At 34.7% G+C, this 20,934-nt stretch overlaps 1 protein-coding gene across 1 annotated transcript; it reads right to left on the bottom strand.

The window, feature by feature from the left end:
- Positions 1 to 7,475: 7,475 nt before the first annotated feature.
- Smox (Smad on X protein) lies at positions 7,476 to 19,995 on the bottom strand. The gene is made up of 11 exons (XM_077428934.1): positions 19,666 to 19,995; positions 10,444 to 10,528; positions 10,261 to 10,366; positions 10,072 to 10,183; positions 9,922 to 9,999; positions 9,770 to 9,849; positions 9,514 to 9,679; positions 9,341 to 9,438; positions 9,054 to 9,161; positions 8,834 to 8,978; positions 7,476 to 8,754 (listed from the first exon to the last, which is right to left on the bottom strand). Exons 1-11 carry the CDS (start codon positions 19,896 to 19,898, stop codon positions 8,631 to 8,633), a joined length of 1,335 nt encoding a protein of 444 aa, XP_077285060.1. The 5' UTR covers positions 19,899 to 19,995; the 3' UTR covers positions 7,476 to 8,630.
- Between the last annotated feature and the right edge of the window lie 939 nt (positions 19,996 to 20,934).

Raw genomic sequence — 20,934 nt, 5'->3', positions numbered from 1 at the left:
GCTTCTTGTAATGCATCTAAGTGTTTAACAGGTTTTAAATTATCAGCACTGTTGTCGACTTCCGTGCTTGTATGATTGATCTTCGAAAAGCCTATATCGTAATGTCCTGGCTTTTGGTGAACTTTGGTAGGCTTCTTATTTCCACTTAGCTCCGACACAGCTTCGTACAATAAACCACTCAAACTGAACGAATCCTTTTCAGGCACATTCGGACGCAAGTTCGGCCTGTCAACCTTGACCGGATATGGCTTATTATTGTTTTGAGGCTTGTAACTATCGCCGGTTATGTAATAGACCTTGCGACGATTGTTGGAAGGTTTACTATCGCTTTGATAATACTGCACTTTTTCTGGGGTGTAATCTTGGTTCAATGGAATCGAAGGAGTTTTGGTCAGAAGTGTCCATCGGTTTGGTTTTTCATAGTATCTCGCTTCCGGCTCTTGATTTTGGACTTCGGAGTCCTCGAAGACAACTTTGTCTGCTCGCACGAAGTACAAAAGGACGAGAAGGAGTGGCACGCTTCCATTTCTGAATAATGTTAGCATGTTAGAAGTTTCAGATGTTGAGAATTTGATTGTTGTTGAAGTTTATTATTCGACCGTTTCAAGCATGTTTGAGCTTTTAGATCGCTTCACATTTTATCAGAACCTTTCTCGGGGTGGTTCAGATTGTCATTGGTGACGGTTTGGTGGTGGATTATGAGGTCCAGCGCGAGCCGGAGGAGGCTGTCGTCGTCGCGGAGCCTTCTAGCCGACTGGCTGCCCCCCATGTATAACTTTCTTTTGTGGTTTGATCTCTCGCCAGTGGATCACCGGTCCGTGTGGAGAAATCAAAAGTCGCCGGGCACCATTGTGACCAACTCTTAGCACAACGTTAACCAAGTAGGTGACGATCCTTGCTTAGAAGAATCCTAACTACGCTACGTGGAGTAGAAAAACAACAGTGAACAGTACGAGATCTGCCTTTTAAGATTTGTGAGCATTTTTTTAAAAAAAAAAAATTGTAATGTTGTTTATCCTTGTGGAAAAAGTGTCAAAAACAACACGCGATGTGAGAAAATGTAGAGAGAAATCTTCCGACCGGAAAAGGGTTAGCGGATCGTGCTAAAATCACACCGAGCGTTTACTTGATTCGGAAAATTTCACCTTCGATAGTTCGAATTGTTCAACAAAACAAAAAGGTGCAAACGTTTTGAGACTCACTTTCGCTGGCAATCGATCGAAGCGAACGCTCGCCGATTCTCAAAATGTGTGACTCTAGGCTAAATGTAAATATACAAAGTGTTTTCATCTCACTACAGCACATTTTGTCACGATTCGTACTAGTTAAACGAGTGTATTATGATCATTTACCCAATTACCCAATATTATCATCATTTACAGTCACTCACCGTCAACTGCTGGATGAAAGCTCTTCAACTCGCTTCCGTTCGTCACTTTTTTAAAAATTTCGTCCACCCATGCAGCTTTCCTTTCATCCTTCTACATTCTCTCGAATAGTATTCAAGCACTTCCTTTGTGCATCTTTCATCCATTATTCTAGCCACGTGACCCACCCATTGCCATTTCAATCTTTTCACTATCTCCGCTATACCTACCCAATATATCGGAGTTGGAGTCCTGGAGTCGTGGAGTCAGAGCATTCCTCCTTTTCTTAAATTCACTGGATGGTGCCATTGACATTTGTCACGTCTCTCTTCATTCTCTGCACCACTTCCTAAGTTATGGAAGTCGCGACCATTTAGAAAGGTTGAGTTAGTGTATTTAACTATGACTTTATTAAGAATTCTTTTTTTCTATGTCATGTTTTATTTAGTTATCTTTTCTTTATTTAATTTTATATTTGTTTATATAATTTGTTTATTTAACTTGTATTTTTTCCTTTTGTACTTCTTAATCTTTTAAGCACACTCGTCGCTTTGGAGCAAACTGTTAGACGAGTGTGCTTGATTAATTGATGTTGTAAAAATAAAAATAAAAAATATTTCAAGCGGAGTGGGAGTCGTAATAAAAAATCAACCGACTCTGATTTTTATTAATATTTTTTACTAACCTCTTCTTAGCTTTTTCATTAATAGTATTACGGTATGCGTCAACTAGAGTCTCTAATTTTACGGAACTACATATGTAAATCAACTAATAAATTAAAATTTAATATCTTTATAAAAATCATGAATTTAAATCACATTATAAATAAAATCGTTGAATTTCACATATTTTTATGTGTTCTGGCCAAAACCGATGTTTTCTCCGTCTCATACTTTTTTATTCCTATTTTTTTTTTTTTGTAAAATTGATTTTTTTTTGTATGAAATTCATATACTCATTTTTTATTTACTTGTACTTACTTTTTATTTATGCCTATTTCATTACCAATAATTCAATGAATTGGCTTAGGTACATGTCAATTTTTAATTAATCACCTGAGATTTAGACTCTGATTGTCTTGACTAATTGAAAATGTATAAAATAGACAGTGAGGAATGTTACAACTAGATTTAATTTTTTTCCAAACATGTTGTATAATAGGTAAACAAATTCATCAACGTACCATAGTTATCACTAGCAAATTGTTTCATTAGTTTTTAATGAATCAGACATCAGAGTTTTAATCCAACAAATTCAACCATTCGAAATCGATACAATCACGCGATGCATAAATCTCGTGCACACATTAACCCATTTTCTTACAGATAAAATTCGATCACCATAGAAACATCCGACGCATCTGAATCGAAATAAATTTCACGTCGTCGAGGTGCATCGATGCAACACTGCAGCAGCGGCTATCCTTCAATTTCGTTAACCGAGAGAAAATATGACGTTAACACTTCCGCCGAGATCTGAATTCCTCGACTTTCCAAATTCATTAGCATCCGCTCGTTCGTTTCAATTTCCTTCGAGAGCACGGTAGGTATTATTACACACTGCTTTTGGGCAATCATCATTAGCCATAATATTCCCATAAACTCTAAATGCAACTGTTATTATACACTAATGTAGGCATTAGACGCAAACAAGCAATATGGGTCAATTTCGGAAAATTCATTCCAGTTTACAAACCCAGTTACGATGCTCAACTTTTAACACATAAAACAGAGAAATTGTAATTATGCTTTTGTTTAATTACAATATAACATTATGGCACTAGACTATATAGTCTTACATCTTCAAAATAAGAAATGTAATTGAGTTTCTTTCACTACTAGGAATTATATAACGTATTGATTCTTTGACAGTTGACAAACCGCCTTAGAAGTACCTACCAATACCGGTTCAAATCTCATGCATACAAATTAAACTAGAGTTACTCAATTAGTACTTTTCAGATATCTTCAACTATTCAATGTACTGTACCTAAACTTTGCAACAGGTATGCTATAACTAGATATAATTCAGACGGTTTTAAACATGTGACAAAGTAGTCAATCATGAGTAAAAAAAATGACAGCATTGTCGCGAGTTGTTTGTTCAAAATTAAGTTTGAAAAGACAGTTGAACCACTCTGTCCTGAACGAGTGACCCAGTTCCGGACTGGCCGGAACAAAGTCGCTTCGAAACGACCGTGGGAGTCGTCGACTAATTTATCGAAATCGCCATCTGACTTTCTACTCAAACTGTTGACTTACATCAGGTCCGCTCAACCTTTTCACACCGCCAAGCCCTAGTTGCATCAGGGATCGTCAAGAATGCAAATTCAAAACGAAACTTCATCGTAAAACACTTTATTTATACAAAGAAAATCATGAAGGGCCGGGAGTTTGGCTTTTGAACCGTTCGGCGACGATGCAAACCCTTCCGTCACAACGTCGACTAAAACGCATTACAAATTGCATGGAAACGTCATTATAAATTATAAATTATTTACACATCAGTAAGATCGTTCAAAAGCAACCGAACGGTACTAAAGTCAATGTGGCCGGGTCTGAAACGCATCAATTATACAATTCTTATATAAAATTATTTTCATTTTTTTTTATTTTAATGTTTTAATCATCATTATCATAATCAATATATATATATATATATATATATATATATATATATATATATATATATATATATATATATATATATATATATATATATATATATATATATATATATATACTTAAAATTAAATCACTACGCGTTGAATATTACATTTTCATCATGACAAGGATGAGATCTTCTGCTAAACACTCTTCGCCACTCGCATGAAAAAATTCGTGCAAAACTTATGAACATGTTTAATATAAAATTAACACATTATCAAAATATAAACAATATAAATTCCGTTGAATCAAACACATTTTAATAATACCAAATTTAAAATATGTATAAGTATAAAGGTCAGACCAAAGACAATTTAAAACACAGAAGATACATAAGTAAAAAAAATATTTATAAAATACAATACATTGTATGTATGTGCACTGGTACATGTGATAAGATATGTTTACGTGGCACACGCCAAATTTACAGTAAAAAATAAAGAATACTATACAATGTCATGACAAACTAATTACATGACAAATATCGTAGTTTACATATTTTTTTAAAAAGCTAAACATAAAATTTTTCACATAAATAACGTTGAAAAAAATGCTTTAAATATATGACGAATATCGTGTATTGAAGAATTACAGCTGCTTGTAAATAATTACAACGGTTTGTAAGGGTTTAGGAACATTCACGTTTATACATATGGCAACATTTTACTAAGTAAAATTTTCCAATTCAAATGCACAATTACACATATAGATTTTAAAACGGGGATGAGGGGAGAGCATAATGACTTAAAAATGAAACAATTACATTCGATCAACTATTTTAAAAGGTGCGATAATCCTATCTCATATAGCGAACGATAAAATATCGGAAATACTCTCGTCCGTTAGATATTGTTCACGGCATATCATATTGTTAGATATAATACAACTTTCGGTATATTACAAATATAAATTAACATAAAATATAATAAGTGTAACAAATCATACATCACACCATGTAAGTATATCTAATTCTATGTAAAAGAAAGTGTATACAAAGCATTAAAAACAAAAGCGTTGAAAAGCTACAATAAATTTTCTTTTTTATTACGTTTTTACTGCTTTTCAATCAAAAACCACAAACGCAGGTTATGTAGTAACTAACAAATATATGTATGATAAACATTCTTCTACTATCTCTTGTTAAAAATCTTTAACAACCAATATTGCTCACCGTTCTCACCATTCTCCCAACAGACATAATAATGTAGTTTCCTTGGACGAAACGCCACATCAACCGAATACATATTTTAAATATGTTTTTAATGAATTTAAAATCCACTTTTTATGACAACACCGTTAAAACTAAGAAATGCTCAATAAAATCTGAAAGATTATACAATACAATTAAGTTTTGCACACATACATATGAGAATATAGAGATTACCATCTAGAATTCCAAATATTTAAGTCCTCGGAATACATATCCAACATTTGAATGTTTCCTCACCATAGTTCATTCGTGAATTTCAAGTATTTAACAATTAAATCGAACCACTCTTATAGCTTAAGTAAAAGAAAACTGCAATGCAGTGTCATAAATCCACAGAATTTCTATAATATAAATCAACATCAAGATAAAACAATTAATGCCTTCGAGCAATACATACTATTTCCAGTTGTTTCAACAACTTCGACGATTCCTACAATTGCACCATTCAATCGCTTTCCGACAAACATACCTTAAAACTAGCCATCATTATTTCAACATAAATATAAGAATACATCGAAATACTAGGAAAAAAAAATGATAATAAACCTGATAAAAACATAACAAACAATTTCACTCCGACCAAACTTCAAACCAAATCAACCTCCAAACTGTATACCTTAACATATGATCTAGTCAATGAGCACCATTCTAAATATGTAATCATCAATCACTACATAAACTCGTTGATATGCAGAAAAACATTTGATATTAATTGTAATATCATCAAATGATCAACCGGGGAGTAAAAAATATAATCATTAGAAAACATTATATAATTCTACATACATTCATATACATGCAATAAGAACCACTTTATAGATGCCACGTCGTTGATTTACCACTCGTCCAAACCATGAAAAAATAATATATTTTCATACAATATAAATTTATAATAAATCAACTATTCAATAAGTTTATACAAATTCATATCTACGTAAACTACATACGATTATAGATCCAAATCTCAAGCACACGCACTTCGTTCAAAATGTAGATACTAGCGTTTCAAACCTGATTTCATAAACATAACGTTTCTTCTCACATACATACACGTAGGTTTGTCGATAGAAGCCGAGATGTTACAATAATATCCTCAAAAGAAACGTCGTCGAATTGATTAAGAAGCATGGAACGGCGTTTATAATTGGCAACCCTATTCTATGAGTTGCAGTTAACGTATATATTTTTATATTTATAATAATATAACATTTATTTTAGCTTTGCAAAACACACTTAGTGACGACTGTCCTACACAAGTGGGACATACATAAACCGTATACATCGCTTAAAGCCTATATTTTGTGAATCACACCCGCTTTGGCCATTTCAGTCAAGTGCAAGTGAGACGTGTGTAAATCACTACATGTAATATATGCCTGCAATCACTACACACCGATATATACCGATCAAACACTGACAATTAACTCGACACCAAAGATTTGAAACGTTTACATCGAAATCACGGGTTACACGAATCAATAATTAAATATTTTATATAATAATAATAAAAAATAATATTGTTTTCGACTAATCGATAAATTTTTCATATTTAATGTATATGAATATAATAATCCATTCACATTTTTAAAGATATTGCCCATAATTTTCAGTCAATTGTTACACACAGTGATTCTACATACACACATGCGAATTTGTAGATACAACTGCATATATTACAAAAAAACCTACACTATTCTCACTCGCACGCAGCATTCAATATTACAAAAATCCGTATTTTTAAAATTTTAATTACATACACACATATTCAAATATATATATAAAATATCAAATAATTTCTAAATAAAAAATTAGTTTTCGGCATAGAGTGCCCGCCCAATTAGTACGGGTCTACATTAAGAAAATGTAATTAAGGTAAATGTTTGGCAATTTCACAAATATTCAATACATTCCAGATAGACTACTCCCACACTGTATGAATTGACTAGTCACCGATTTTATTCAAATAATTTCGTTCATTTTACCACCATCCATATGACAATAATCTCACATGTATTGTAAATAACATATACGTTCACAATATAGATCTTCAAAGAACAGAACGACTATTCAGCATCGTTTTCCTTACTGAAAGTTAACATTGAAATTGAAAAATGATGCATACAAATTGGTCAAAATATACATAATAGCATGTACAAAAATACACATCTGGCAAATAAGAGCAAATTGTGTAGTTATCTTTTAGTATTCAAATGAGTAAATGCAATATTTTTTGTATAAAAAAGGAACCAGTTAAATGTAGTTATTGTATGTTTTATTTACATTAATATGGCAGACTTAAGACTTAATAATACTAATTATCAAAAAAAATCACAAAACCAGCATCAGGTACTTATATATATTACAACGTCTAATTTTGTGCGAAACATTTGACAAATTTAATTTTTATGTACAAAAAATCATTATTACCATATAACAAAAAGTAAATGTGTATTAGAATTGATTTAATACCTGTGACACATCTTTTACGATTGTTACAATACTTAGAAAAATCAAATTTGTAATGGTCCCACATACATATACATATGTTTAGTTTGTGTTCTAAATGCACTATACATTGTTTTATTCACCATTAAAACAAAAGTAATCAACCAATAAACAGTTTATCATACAAAAAGTATAATAAAAACCATATTGTAATTGGATGAATTGAGAAATCTTAAGAATTGTTATATTAATATATTTTTCAAGTAGTTAGTTCATTTCAATACTACATTATTACATATTCTTAAGCACCTGTTGCTGTTAATGTGATTTTTAAAGATGACTTTATTGAACAACATTCAATCATAGTCAAAATTCTTAAGTTTCAGCTTTCTAAAGCTGAAAGTATTTCCAAATCGGTGTGAATAGCTTTTTCAATTTCTTGCATCTAAAATTAGACAAAAAATTACAAAACAAAAGAATTTAAATATAATTAGAAATATATGTCTTTCCAATTATGCATAAACGATACTTAATGTAGAAGAACTTAATGGTAACCAAATTCACATGAAGTAAAATCAATTTTCAAAAATAAGAAAAATCAAATCACATAGAATGTTCTTTATTATTAGGACTGTCGCAATAATAACACTACAGCCCTTGCACAATCTTTGTTAACATTTGATACGAATGTTTAAATCAAAAGCATGGTGCATTAATAGTATTCAGTGAAGAAAATATTTCCATATTGAAACTTTATGGGCTACCGATTACATGTATTTTATATCTTTTGTCATAGAATAAAAATATATATGACTCGTACAGATGTAACATTAATCAAATGATGTCCAAAAAATATTTGTACGATGTCAAAGACCTCCAATCTACATTTGATAGTAGCATATTCTTAATCCACAAATATAACATTGACTCCAAAATTCCCTCTCACGACATTGAGGAGCATGGCAATCGTGGAGAACCCATTTGGGTCAAAACTCGATCCAACCATTGCAGAGGTCCATTAAGATGCAGTTCAATCCAGCAAGGAGTCGACGTAACAGTCTGACGTCTAAAATTATATTTTCGTAATAATAATATTACAATCATAATCATTGTCAATTAAGTGTAAATATCAAACATGTATTAACCTGTATTCGGCTCCCCACCCCTTGACAAATGACATACGAATAGTACACATTCGCGTCAGTTGATATACAGCTTCAAATCCTTCCGACACAGACTGAGATAGCAAAGCTGCGAATTCTTGATTATTGAATATTTTGAGATTACAACCTTAAATATAACCAATAAAATAAATACACACAATTATGGAACAGATGAATCAAAAGATAAACACTGAGTACTTACTTGGAGGTATTTTACAAACAGTAGCTGGATGCCATCCGTAACGCTGATTGCAATTGGGAGATTGAACGAATATCGATGAATCGCTCAAACATTCTGCGAAAACCTCTCCTGTTGGTCGAGAAATTAGAAATAAAATATTAAATACAGCTTCAATATTTGAAATATTTAAGAAAATTGAATAAAAATCAGTATTCGAACCACAAACCTCTCTGATTTCAGTCCTAAACTACCAACTTTGGTTTGCTGTGACTAATAAAATACACAAAAAAAAAACTTCAAAAACGTACCACCAATATAATAAAGCCGTACACCTTTTCCAATATGCCTTCTAGTCTGTTCAACTACTTCATTTCTATTAACATTCGACAAGAGTCCCAAACAGAATCTAAAAATACATTTAATATTGAGGTAATGAAAAAAGACATTAGAGCAATCATTTAAAAGAAGAACAAGAGCACACCTTTCGCTGTTGCTGGGATCGGTAAAACCATCAACTGTAATGCTGGGTTGCGAAGCATGAAACGTTTCCCCAACGCGAGTATTAAGTTCGTAGTAGCTGATCGAGCACCAGAATGCCGGTTCGTGATAAAGAACGGGCGCTGCTTCACTGCCCGGTGAACCTCGAGCTAATGCAAAAACATTATTTATTTTATAAATAAGTTCATTCTTGCGTAAATTTGACAAAGAAAAAATAATAAATGGTGACAGTTACTCACTCATGTTGTCATTGTGATCCATAGGATCTCCATCTTCGCTCATATAACCGGGAGGTGGACTCTCAACTTGGGCACCAGATCTATCAAAACCAAGAGTTTAATACATTTCATTTTGACATTTAAATCAAATAAAATGAAAACAGGATACATACAAATGCACGGTGGTATTGGTTGGCACCTGTTGTGCCAATGTAGCTTCCAAATACATGGCACTATGTGGCTGCATTCCCCTAAAATTTCAGAATAAACATTCATTAAAAAATACATTTTTATAAATATAATCAATGAAACAATTTACTCACCCTAGACTGGGGTATAGACTAGTGAGACCGTGATGATTGGTATGCGTCGGAGGATATGGTGGTGGAGCTTCGCCGGTGATACTCCCACGCGGCACCAAAATTGGCGGTAGCGCTATAGATTAAATACAACATTAGCAATAATATCCCATCATAAATAAGCAGGAGATTTAAAGACGAAACAAAATATACCTTGTGGCTCCTGTCTAGAATAATGATACGGGTTAATGCAGACTTCTTCTTTTTTGAGCTGATAGGCGAATTCACAATTGTCGAGTGGTCTCAATTCATGTTGACTCTACAGAAAACCAAAAAAACATTATTAAAACCATTGCAAATATATTGAATAGAAAAGTTTTAAAATAAATAACTTACTTGAAGATGAGGCCAACGCCATAGGCGGCAATAGATCACATGCGGCAACCCCTTACGATGAGCTCCCAATGCTTCAGGCTTCACTCTAAAATAATACAAAAATATTTATATTAAATTTGTCTTAAAATGCTTTCGAACGAACAAAACAAATCGGACCCTGCAATCTTTTCACCATATTTAAGCACCTAAGAGTTACATTAGCACATCAGATAGAAACTGAGATGGAAAATTACGATTTACCTTATCTTATATAATATATCACATTTAAAGTTTGTTTTAGGATAACGAACACTATTAAATACATTTACCGACATATCAGGGCTGCTGAGAGTATGAGAGGCCTTTAAAATAAATCACATCTACAAGCTAAAAAAAATCAACAACAAAAACATCGTTGCATTCAGTATTCCAGGTTATTCATACACGTACATTGCGTATTATGTATCATATAGTATATCTTATATATAATTTCGAAAGAAACTTTGCATGCAGCTATTGTTGGTTCGTAGAAAAACAAATGAATATTCAAATAAATTTAAATAAAATAAATCTATTCAAATAAATTTAATAAAATGTTTACTATTAGATTGGCCATGTTTAAGCGGTTTATATTACAAATACCGAGCGAAATACCATTATCAAACAAACAGAGCTTATTGAAAAAAGTATCAAATCTCAGCAGCCCTTACTCATATCACAAAATAAACAATCGGAAAGAAAATACATCACAAATAATACTGCAGAAATATAATGTAATTAATAAATGAATGTTTATTTAATAAAATATATAAACACTTTTCCTGTTATCCGGGGTAATTTTTTCAATAACATTAAAAAACATATCTCATTCATTTTTTTTATTTTTTGAAAGCTTTTTTTCACATTTGATAATGTATCTATTCACTCTGCATTCTACCGAAAAATAAGCTGTTAAAGTTTTGCAAGAGAAAAGAATACTGCCAGAAAGGATGTCCTGTACGATATTTACCAGTGTTGCAGAAATTGGCTCACCGGTATTCGTCTACAAACGGTCGTCGCAATGACCGTTTGGTTCATTGCGACTGTCCACGAATAAAAATACAGCAGTCGATTGGAACAACTCTACCTGAATAATATCTGCACAGAATAACTCAATCAACAGCCTAAACGGAAGATCGGACGTCGTGGACAAATCGTCGAAGTTGACGAGAGCTTATTCACCAAACAGAAGAGCAATACTGTTGGAGCGCTTCCTCAACAGTGAATTTTCCAAGGACTCTAGTGGGAGACGGAGCAATGCATCTTAGCCAAAATGTAAATAAACGCAGTTCGGAAACATCGACCGTGGCAATTTTAAACAACATCAACAACAGGAGAACTGGAAAAGTCAATCATCGTCACTATAATTTCATAGATCGTGACACATTAGTTCACACCCAAACCGTCCAACGAATGTGGGCATCTGCTAAACGGCACAATTAACAACACTGATCATTCAAATTCGTATTGAGTTTATTTGGAAACAGCAAGTCTCCAAACATCAATGTGATGAAGACGCATCACTCACTTTTGGTCCCAATAAAAAGTTGCTGGAATCTAAATTATAATTGTGTTTATAGGTAATAAATAAAATAATTAATTATTATAAAATAATTAATTATTACAAAAATAACTCCAGATAACAGGAAAGTACCACAAAATATAACATACTTAAAAAATCACTGCAATACACAGAGTACATATGTATTTTGATTTGTATCTGAAAGCAAAGGTGAGTGAGTGAGTGAGTGAGTGTGTGTATGCAGTAGTGAGAATGAGAGAGACAGAGAGATAGAAGACGTACGTGATGTGATAGAAGCAATGCGTGGTGCGAGAGGGGAAGCGCGAGCGAGAGGTAGAAGGGAAGAGAGCGCGGCGCCCCCGGGGGCGCAGACCCGGCCGGTGGCGCTCCAACTGCGGCTCGGATTCCGATTCCCGGCACGCGGATCGCGAATTGCGAATTGCGAATTGCGAATAGCGAATAGCGGATAGCACTATCGATCGCAGACAGAGCGGTTCCCCCTTCCTTCCCCTCGCCCCGCTTGTTTTGACGGCGGCGCAGACATACAGTGGCCCACACACGACACAACTCGCTATATTATTTCATACCCATATTATTACACGGCACTCACTTGGTCACTACCGCTACGAAAGCTCTCCACTGAATAATATTATTTCACTACGATCCTAATCTTGCGCTTTTATTTATATTATTATACATTATTATATTGACCATAGTGCCGTGTGAGACCATCCAAAATTGCAGGGCTGTGGAGTCATTAAAAAACAAAACTCCCGACTCCATCGGGTTAGTTAGCAATTCAATATTCTTATATGTACGTAATTAAGTGCAAATTAAACGTGTTTATTGCGATTATATTTCACCATCGAATTAGCGGAAGCAATTGAAATCTCTATCGGCGGCCAAGCCTCGCAAAATGGCAACGTTTCAAAGCGATCAATGTCAGACTGTTTGGCGAAGTGAACCTAATAAATAAAAAAGCCTTGTAAAAATAAATGCGATTTAATCGCGAAATCGGACTACGGCCAAATAGCCACGCAAAGACAGGCTGTGGAGTCGGAGTTGTACAAAATCAACCGACTCCGACTCCTTTATACAAGCTTTTTTTTATTATTACTTTTTAATTAATAGTATTACGGTGTGCGTTAACTAGTCTCCAATTTTATAAATCCACTAAAAATACATTGAAATTTAAGAATTCCTTTGTAAAAATCATGAATTTAAATTACATACATTATAAATAAAATCGTTAAACTGCACATATTTTGATGTGTTCTGGTCAAAGCTACTATTTTTTTTATTAAATTGATTTTTTTGTGTATGAAATTCGGGTGACCGTGAAAAAGTCTAAGTGAAAAAGTCGAAAATATTCGTTTATCATGCATACATTAGTTAGTATATATGTATATATCAGTGGCGTGCGGTAAAACTCTCTCCCCCCCCCCCCCCCCGTCGTACATCCTCACTTAATTTGCGTGAGCAGGATACAACAGGAACAGGCTTTTCCTTCCGTATCCTGCGCGCGCACATTAAACAAGGCTGTATGACCAAAAGAGAGATAATTTCACCGCATGCCACTGATATATATATTATAAATACATAGTACCGTTTACCATGCACCCTTTTTTTTTTGATTTTTCGACTTAAGATCTTTCGATTTTCGATCTTTACCTTCCGATATTTGCTTTTTCGACCTTTTCACTTTCGGTCCCGTGAAGTAGACCCGCGATCTACCTTCACGTTTTTACTTTAATATGCGGTCTCACTCTGTCTCAGTTCTCGCGTGTGACAGTGAGACCGAATAACACCGACCCTAAGAACCTAATTTTAAATGAATAGGGCCAACCCTAACTTAACCTAACCTAACCTGACCCGTAAATAAATAGGTGTTGACTGCTAAGATATATTTTTTTGTGAAAATATTGATGAAATAAAAATTAAAAAAAAAGATATCTTAGCAGCCAACGCCTATGTTTTTAAGAGTAAGGTTAAGTTAGGGTTGGTCCTATTCATTTAAGATTGAGTTGTTAGGGTCGGTATTTTCCTCGCTATAAATTCGCTATGGATATGGAATGGATAGCGAAATTATTATTTCCAATAAGAAACTTGTTGGAATATATTTCCTACTTAATAGTAGGAAACTTGCGATTGTTTACAAATAGAGTCATGGGCAGGTGCACTATTGTTAGTTTCTTAGCAAAAGAATCAGTGTTCAAAGCAAGAGAGCAAAAAAAAAGGTTCCCCATAAAAATGAACAACGGTGCGCAGGGTCGCGCCGGCCTAAGATGTTTCGAGTGCGATGAAACATCATAGAAACATTGCATCTATAGAAACTCGTAGGTCAGCGGCGTGCCGTGGAAATCTCCCTGTTATTATCGCACAGCTTTATTTACGTGTGCGAAAGCAGGACACAGGGGACTCGGTGACGTCATAACGAGTTTCCTTGTATTATTTTATTAAGTTTTTAAATATTTTACCTCTAAAAGTAAAAAAAAACCATCACCTAGAACGCATCTTTTTAAAATTATTATAATAAGTTAATAATTTAAGAGCAATCATCGTTTCTCATTAAAAAAAACACATCAGTACCAGAAAAATACAAAAAACGCTAATGTAGCATTATTTCATAAAACAAAGAAATCTTTATCTAGATTACTTACATCCTCCAAAAAAAAAATACTGAACTAGGCAAAAATTGACCTTTGTAATTCGACGAAAAAAAATCAAGCCACAAAGACCACTAAAAATAAAAATAATCTATAAATAAATAACACAATTAAATTCTATAATCACTCCAGAATAAAACGCTAACAGTAACAGAGTGTACGGGTCGAATTATATAAAAATAAATAAATATTTATGCATCGTCGATCGGGTCCTTGAATTTCATGAAACGATTTTCATCACCTTCCGAATTTAAATAAATTAACAGCAAATGGCAAATAAATAAAAAAAAATGATCGAATACACACATACATATGTACAAACATAAGTACATACACCAACGACTTGCGAACGGGTACCGAAGATCGAAAGTGTAAGTACTATTTTTAAACAGTGTCTCGTGTCACCTCTGATGATCCGAGATGTAAATAGTATATTTTAATTTTCCAAATCGACCGCCATCACGCAAATCGCAATTGAAACCCGTTACATTTCAAGCTAAAAATATGTAATGGAAAAGTATATTAAGACACTCTTTTCAAAGGTCACTCTGTTTTATTTGGGGTCATGACCCCCACTGCGGCATTGGGTTGTGACACGGTCGCGAGACGAAATAGCCGTAACATACCTACATATCATAGAATACACATACATAGGTATAAATCATGCGCTGAAGTGTAAAAAATACGATTTGAGATTAAAAAAAAATATATAAATAATTTAAAAGTTAATAACGAACGTATGTGGCCGATTAAGGACATGCATGACTGCAGTGCATCGTAACGTGCTTAGTCATTAATAATCATGTTTACACTGATAGTGAAAAGATTTTTTGTAATAAAAATAAATAAACATACTCGTATGTCATCTTCATATGAAGTTACTGTGAAAATATAAATTCAAGTCTATACAAATCAATATTTTAAAGTACTCAGCTCATCCCAGCAGCACTTTTTTATATTGCGTTTTTAAACAAACCTTTTTGCGTTTTTAATACGAATTTGAATTTGTGTATGTATGTAAATCAGTGGCAGGCGGGCTATTTTTGGACGTAGTTCATTTCTTCAGTATTATCTTATTGGCTTATTTTTTTTCTACATATATAAATGCAGTTGACATGGGTTTTCAATATAATATTTATTTTAATAAAAATAAATAAAATAAGTACTATGTACTGTAATAAAATAAATCAATAACAATATAAATATTTTAAATAGATCCGTCGTTTCCTGTACCTCTTTGTTTTGGAGGTTTATACCTACTTTTGTATTTAAAATCGATCAAGGGTGAATTGCCAATAGACATTTCACCCACAAGCTAGGGAATAAGGAAGAAGAAATGCGCAGAATGTCCCTAGGAGGACAGATAGCTGCATGTAAATTGGAAAAAAAAAATGTGTCCGTAATAAATATTATTTCCCGTTTGTAAATATAAATATTATTTCCTCGGCTCCTTTGAGAGTATTATTTTCAAATAAAATGAACATCCCTGCAATCAGTTACATAAATAATGTCTAGACGTAGGACCGGAAGCGTGCCGTTCATTGTTAATTGTTCGACGTGCTTTGTTCATTTTTATGATGAACCTTTTTTTTGCACTCCAGCTTTGTGAATAGACCCAAAACGCCTTGATTCCTGGGAAGCGCACGCTTCTGGTCCTACCTCTAAATTAATGTCATGCTTAGAGAATAATTATTTAGTTAACAATAATTTCATACAAAAATAGTCTCAAAAAAGGGGCATAGAGCAGGTACTAATATAGAATAAGTATTCCTTGCAGTTATTTTTTTTTCACAAGATGGGAGAACAATATCAATTTCTTGACTGAAATTCGTCCTTTATCGTGGATTTAGTAAAAAGAGAAGAGATTGAAATGGCAATAGGTGGGTCACGTAGCTAGAAGAATGGACGAAAGGTGGACACAAAACGTGCTGAAATGGGACCCCAGAGAGAGTATAAAAGGGTGAAAGGAACACCGCAAAGAATATGGTTGGACAGATTAGAAAAATGTGTGGGGTGAGATGGATGAAAGTTGCGCAAATCAGCGACGAATGGAAGCGTGTTGGAGAAGACTTCATCCAGCAATAATGACGATGGTATGTATTTACATATATGTAAATATACTCAGGGTGCGTATCGAAACACAAAATATCAATACTTCGAATTATACAAATGCAAAATATTTTAATTTAGGATACAGACGTGTTAAAGGAGGTGGAACCAAAAACGACCATTCTACCCACTGTTCCTATTTCCCATTATACCACAAAAAATATTTTGAGGGTTAGGTCTATTGGGTAAAACCACATTAATTTAATAAAAAAAAAATTATGTAACTCTGCAATTGCTAAACAATGCCTTATCTATCAATATTTACATATAATATATGTATGTATACCTGAATCATACAATCTATACATATTATAATGAAAATAAATTTTTTAAATGTGCAACGCGAAAATATTTCAGAAGAGAAGACCAATATGATGATGCGTACACATATGTGGAAATCAGTGCCATAATTAGCGACCCCATATATCTACGAGCAAGTCCGAGTGCAAAACGAATTCCAGAGGGATTTAAAACAATAAAAACAGAAAACTACAAGTTACTCGTTCCCTAAATGCTGACTGAATTTAATTTACGAGTTGCAAAAATGCACTTAACGGAATCAACTTTAAATAAAATTCCTGAAGCTATTTAATGTCGGTGTTAATTGAGTTATTGTTCCAGAACAAAAAGTTATACTGTACTAAACAGAATATGCACATTTTCAGATAAAAATGTAATGGTAAATGGTAAAAACATCAAAAGTGAGAGGAAAGAAAATTATATTTTAAAGAAACAATGGACAATATCTGATTTGTCATTTTATTGAAGACAATAAGACTTATCTCGACTGACGCGTTAAACTATTTTGTGTTTGTGCGAAATTGCTTTTATTGCTCGTAATTATGTGATGAAAAACGCTCTTGAATAATTTAAGTCGTTGCAATTTAGCGAATCTGTGGTGACACGTCCAGTTTAATTCACGTAAAGACTACCAGCTTATTTCAAATATCAGATACTCTAACTATAAAAGAATTAGATAAATAACTTAACAACAATCAAATCAATTCAGATATTATAATGTGTTATACATATTTACTAAACTATTCAAAATCATCAACACACTAAAACCCCGTCATTGCACAACTACCTTATTTGTAATTAAATTTTTAACGATAACACTTAAATTATTCAATGCCATACTTATATATACTAATAATTTTAGATTTAAATAAGTTTTCTTACATATTCAGAGTGGACTTTAGTAAATAGTCAATATTTCAATCGATGTGGTTCATTGTGTTCTATGTAGTCATACACCAGTAATCACAATAAATGGTTGAATAAATTTGCACAAATTGTGCAAAATTTCATTCATACGAATGAGACACTGTCAAAATTGCTCAATACGACTTGTTATATTTTTTATTCCCAACATCATTTTGGGTGGACGAAATCTTGAAACCGTACGGGAAGTCAAGTATCCGGGACACCTGCTAATGGAGAATCTTTCCAATGACGGTGATATATATGTATGTAAGAGAAGTTTTTTTTCTCTATACTCCAGTATAGAGAAAAAGAGACGATTATTTATATTCCTTTGTACTAGTTACTCTATACTTGTGAACTATGGACGAAATACAAGCAGGATCCAATGAAGAGGATAAAGGTACAATATAACAACTACTACCAGACTCTCTTGGGGTTACTGAGGAGTTGCAGATATTTGTAGAAGGGCACATGCCTCACTTTGAGGCCATTCTCAGAATGAGAGTGACCTCCCTACATCACCGTGTATTTGTATCATCAAATGTTTTGCTTGCCGCTGTGTCTTCTCATTTCCGCTCATCGCTGTATGTTTGGTGGATGGAGCTATGTATTTCACCGACTGCCATGAATTGACTTTCAATTGATTAATTAATATTTTTATTATGTATACGTAACTATATATTATTATTATTACATCATCATATAATATTTTTATTTATTTTATAATCCATTTGTATTATCTATATGGACGATGGGGATTGCACTATTCTGCCCGACGTCTAGAATAAAAATGTTAGTATGTATAATTATTGTGGAAATGTATAGATAAATATTCGACAGTGAGCAACTTATTGAGAAAGGGACATGTTACATCTTATATGCCTTTGAAATGTGATGCTGGAGATGGATGATGCAAGACGCACGAACATCTCCATCATCAAAGAACTAACAGTTTCATAGACTATCTACAACACATAGAAAAAGGAGTCTTTCTTATTTATGCAGTATTGCAAGGAAAAATGTAGAGAATCTAGAGAAGCTGGTAGTCAACGGAACACTAGAGGGAAGGCGAGCGATGGGACGGTCTCCCATAAGATGGTCAGATCAAATGAAAGAACTGACGGGATTGCAAATTAAACGATGGTTTCAATTCAGCATAAGATCGGGGAGTCGAAGTGTATCGTACATCAGATTCCCGATGGTTAAAATAACGCTCAGCATTGAGAAAACGAGAAAGAAGAAGCAGAAGTCATGTGTTTACCATCCTAAATCATAAGCCTGAACATAGATATATATATATACGGCTTCCAAATTGTCAAAGTGAAACATTTGTATAGTTTACGACGATAGGAATCTTCGAATCGTCGAAGTAATTACATCACAGTCGACCGACGCGATGTAAACATTGATCGGTTCTAGTACTAGTGGTGGTGATTTTTTGTTTACGGTGGAGCGAACGAAACGATATTTAGAGTGTCAAAATATTGTCAGAGTGTTCACAGGAGTCGCGCCCTTAAGTGGTAGGCAATAGCGGCGAGAATCGTCGGACAGAAGTGCAGGTGGAGAAACGTCAACGGAGTGTGGTGTCTGTGCAGAGGGTCGCAGGGCCCAGAATGGCCTGGCAGGGGTGTTCGGGGTGTTCGGGGTGTTCGGGGTGGTGGGGTGTTGGGCACTATTACCAGTGAGCATGAGCATTATTACCTGGGCACGGTGACACACTTGGTGTTGGGGTCCTGCGTGGCGACGGCCCGCTCCAGCTCGTCCAGCGCGCCCGACCGCCGCAGCTTCTTGACGAGACTCCGCACGGCCTTCTCGCTCCACTTGTCCTCCGCGTCGCCGCCGCCCCCTCCGCCTCCGCCCCCCGCGCCCCCCTCCTTGGCCGTCTTCTTCCAGCTGAGGAGTCGCTTGACGGCCGGCGGCGTGAACGGCAGCATCGCGACGCACGCACACCCTCACCCTCACACTCTCGCGCACTCGCACACAGCAACACCGCACACTACACGCCACTGCTGCCAACTCTTACTTGCGAATGCGAATACGCGATCGCTCGCTGCACAGCTGATGACTTCAAATCGACTCAATTTCGTTTCACTTTTTGTCACTCTCCAGACTGACGAGTCTTTCGAAACATGACTCTGATTGCAACTCCAATTTTAAAAAATTAAAATATCCCAAACTATTTTTTTTGTTCTTTGTAAATATACATATTGTTACGTACGCCGTGGATTGAGCGAATTGTACTTAGACCAACGGATATCTGTTATCGGTTAACTAAATGCATGCACTTACTTCCAAAGATTATATCTGGACTCTAAGTGCATTTAGGCTAAACAATGACCGTTATTAGTTAGTTCTCAGAATCGGTACGGGAAGACCCAATGTCTTGGAAATACATATCCGAATACGTGACTATACAACAGGTAAACAGATAAGGCGTCCTGAGAGATCTACCCTTTATAAGGCGGTACGTAGGCGATATAATTCATTCTGGATGTTCCGACCAAGTCTTCATGGTCAGCTTTCGTGGCGTTACGACCAAAGGAGCCGTTTTGGAGGGAGATCAGCGCCGAGCGGGCGTCCCCGCCCCCTTTTATTCGTTTCCCGCTTCGGTCGAGTGAACATCTCTGTTCGCTACCGAGTTTGTTCCCACCACCGAGTCCCGATCAGCTCAGCCTGGATCGGCAGACGATACTGGAAGTACAGCTTCAGTATACGTCCGGTGAGTAGTGAGGAAATCCTGGTCTTTCTTCGTCGAAGTCAGATCACGTAGTCACGTGAGGAGTGAAGTTATCATAACCTCTCGAACACGTGCGCGCTAATTTCACGACGGACTCCCCCCCCCCTGCTTATTCTCTGTATTTATACATATATAAAATACAGTCACCATACAAACAGAATTACAACCTGTTTTTATCATTATACAATTTCCTCCCTTTTTCCACATCCCGCATCCCACGCACATTACGAAGG

Source organism: Arctopsyche grandis, chromosome 4 (genome assembly GCF_051622035.1).
Source record: "Arctopsyche grandis isolate Sample6627 chromosome 4, ASM5162203v2, whole genome shotgun sequence".
Lineage (NCBI taxonomy): Eukaryota > Metazoa > Arthropoda > Insecta > Trichoptera > Hydropsychidae > Arctopsyche > Arctopsyche grandis.
This window is presented reverse-complemented; position numbering and strand designations above follow the sequence as displayed.

Coding starts and splice junctions, on each gene's coding strand:
- Smox (XM_077428934.1), bottom strand. CDS start 19,898: ATGCTGCCGTTCACGCCGCCGGCCGTCAAGCGACTCCTCAGCTGGAAG. Junction 9,850..9,921: donor ACCAATACCACCGTGCATTT/GTATGTATCCTG, acceptor TGGTTTTGATAG/ATCTGGTGCCCAAGTTGAGA. Junction 9,162..9,340: donor ACGGCTTTATTATATTGGTG/GTACGTTTTTGA, acceptor CTCGACCAACAG/GAGAGGTTTTCGCAGAATGT.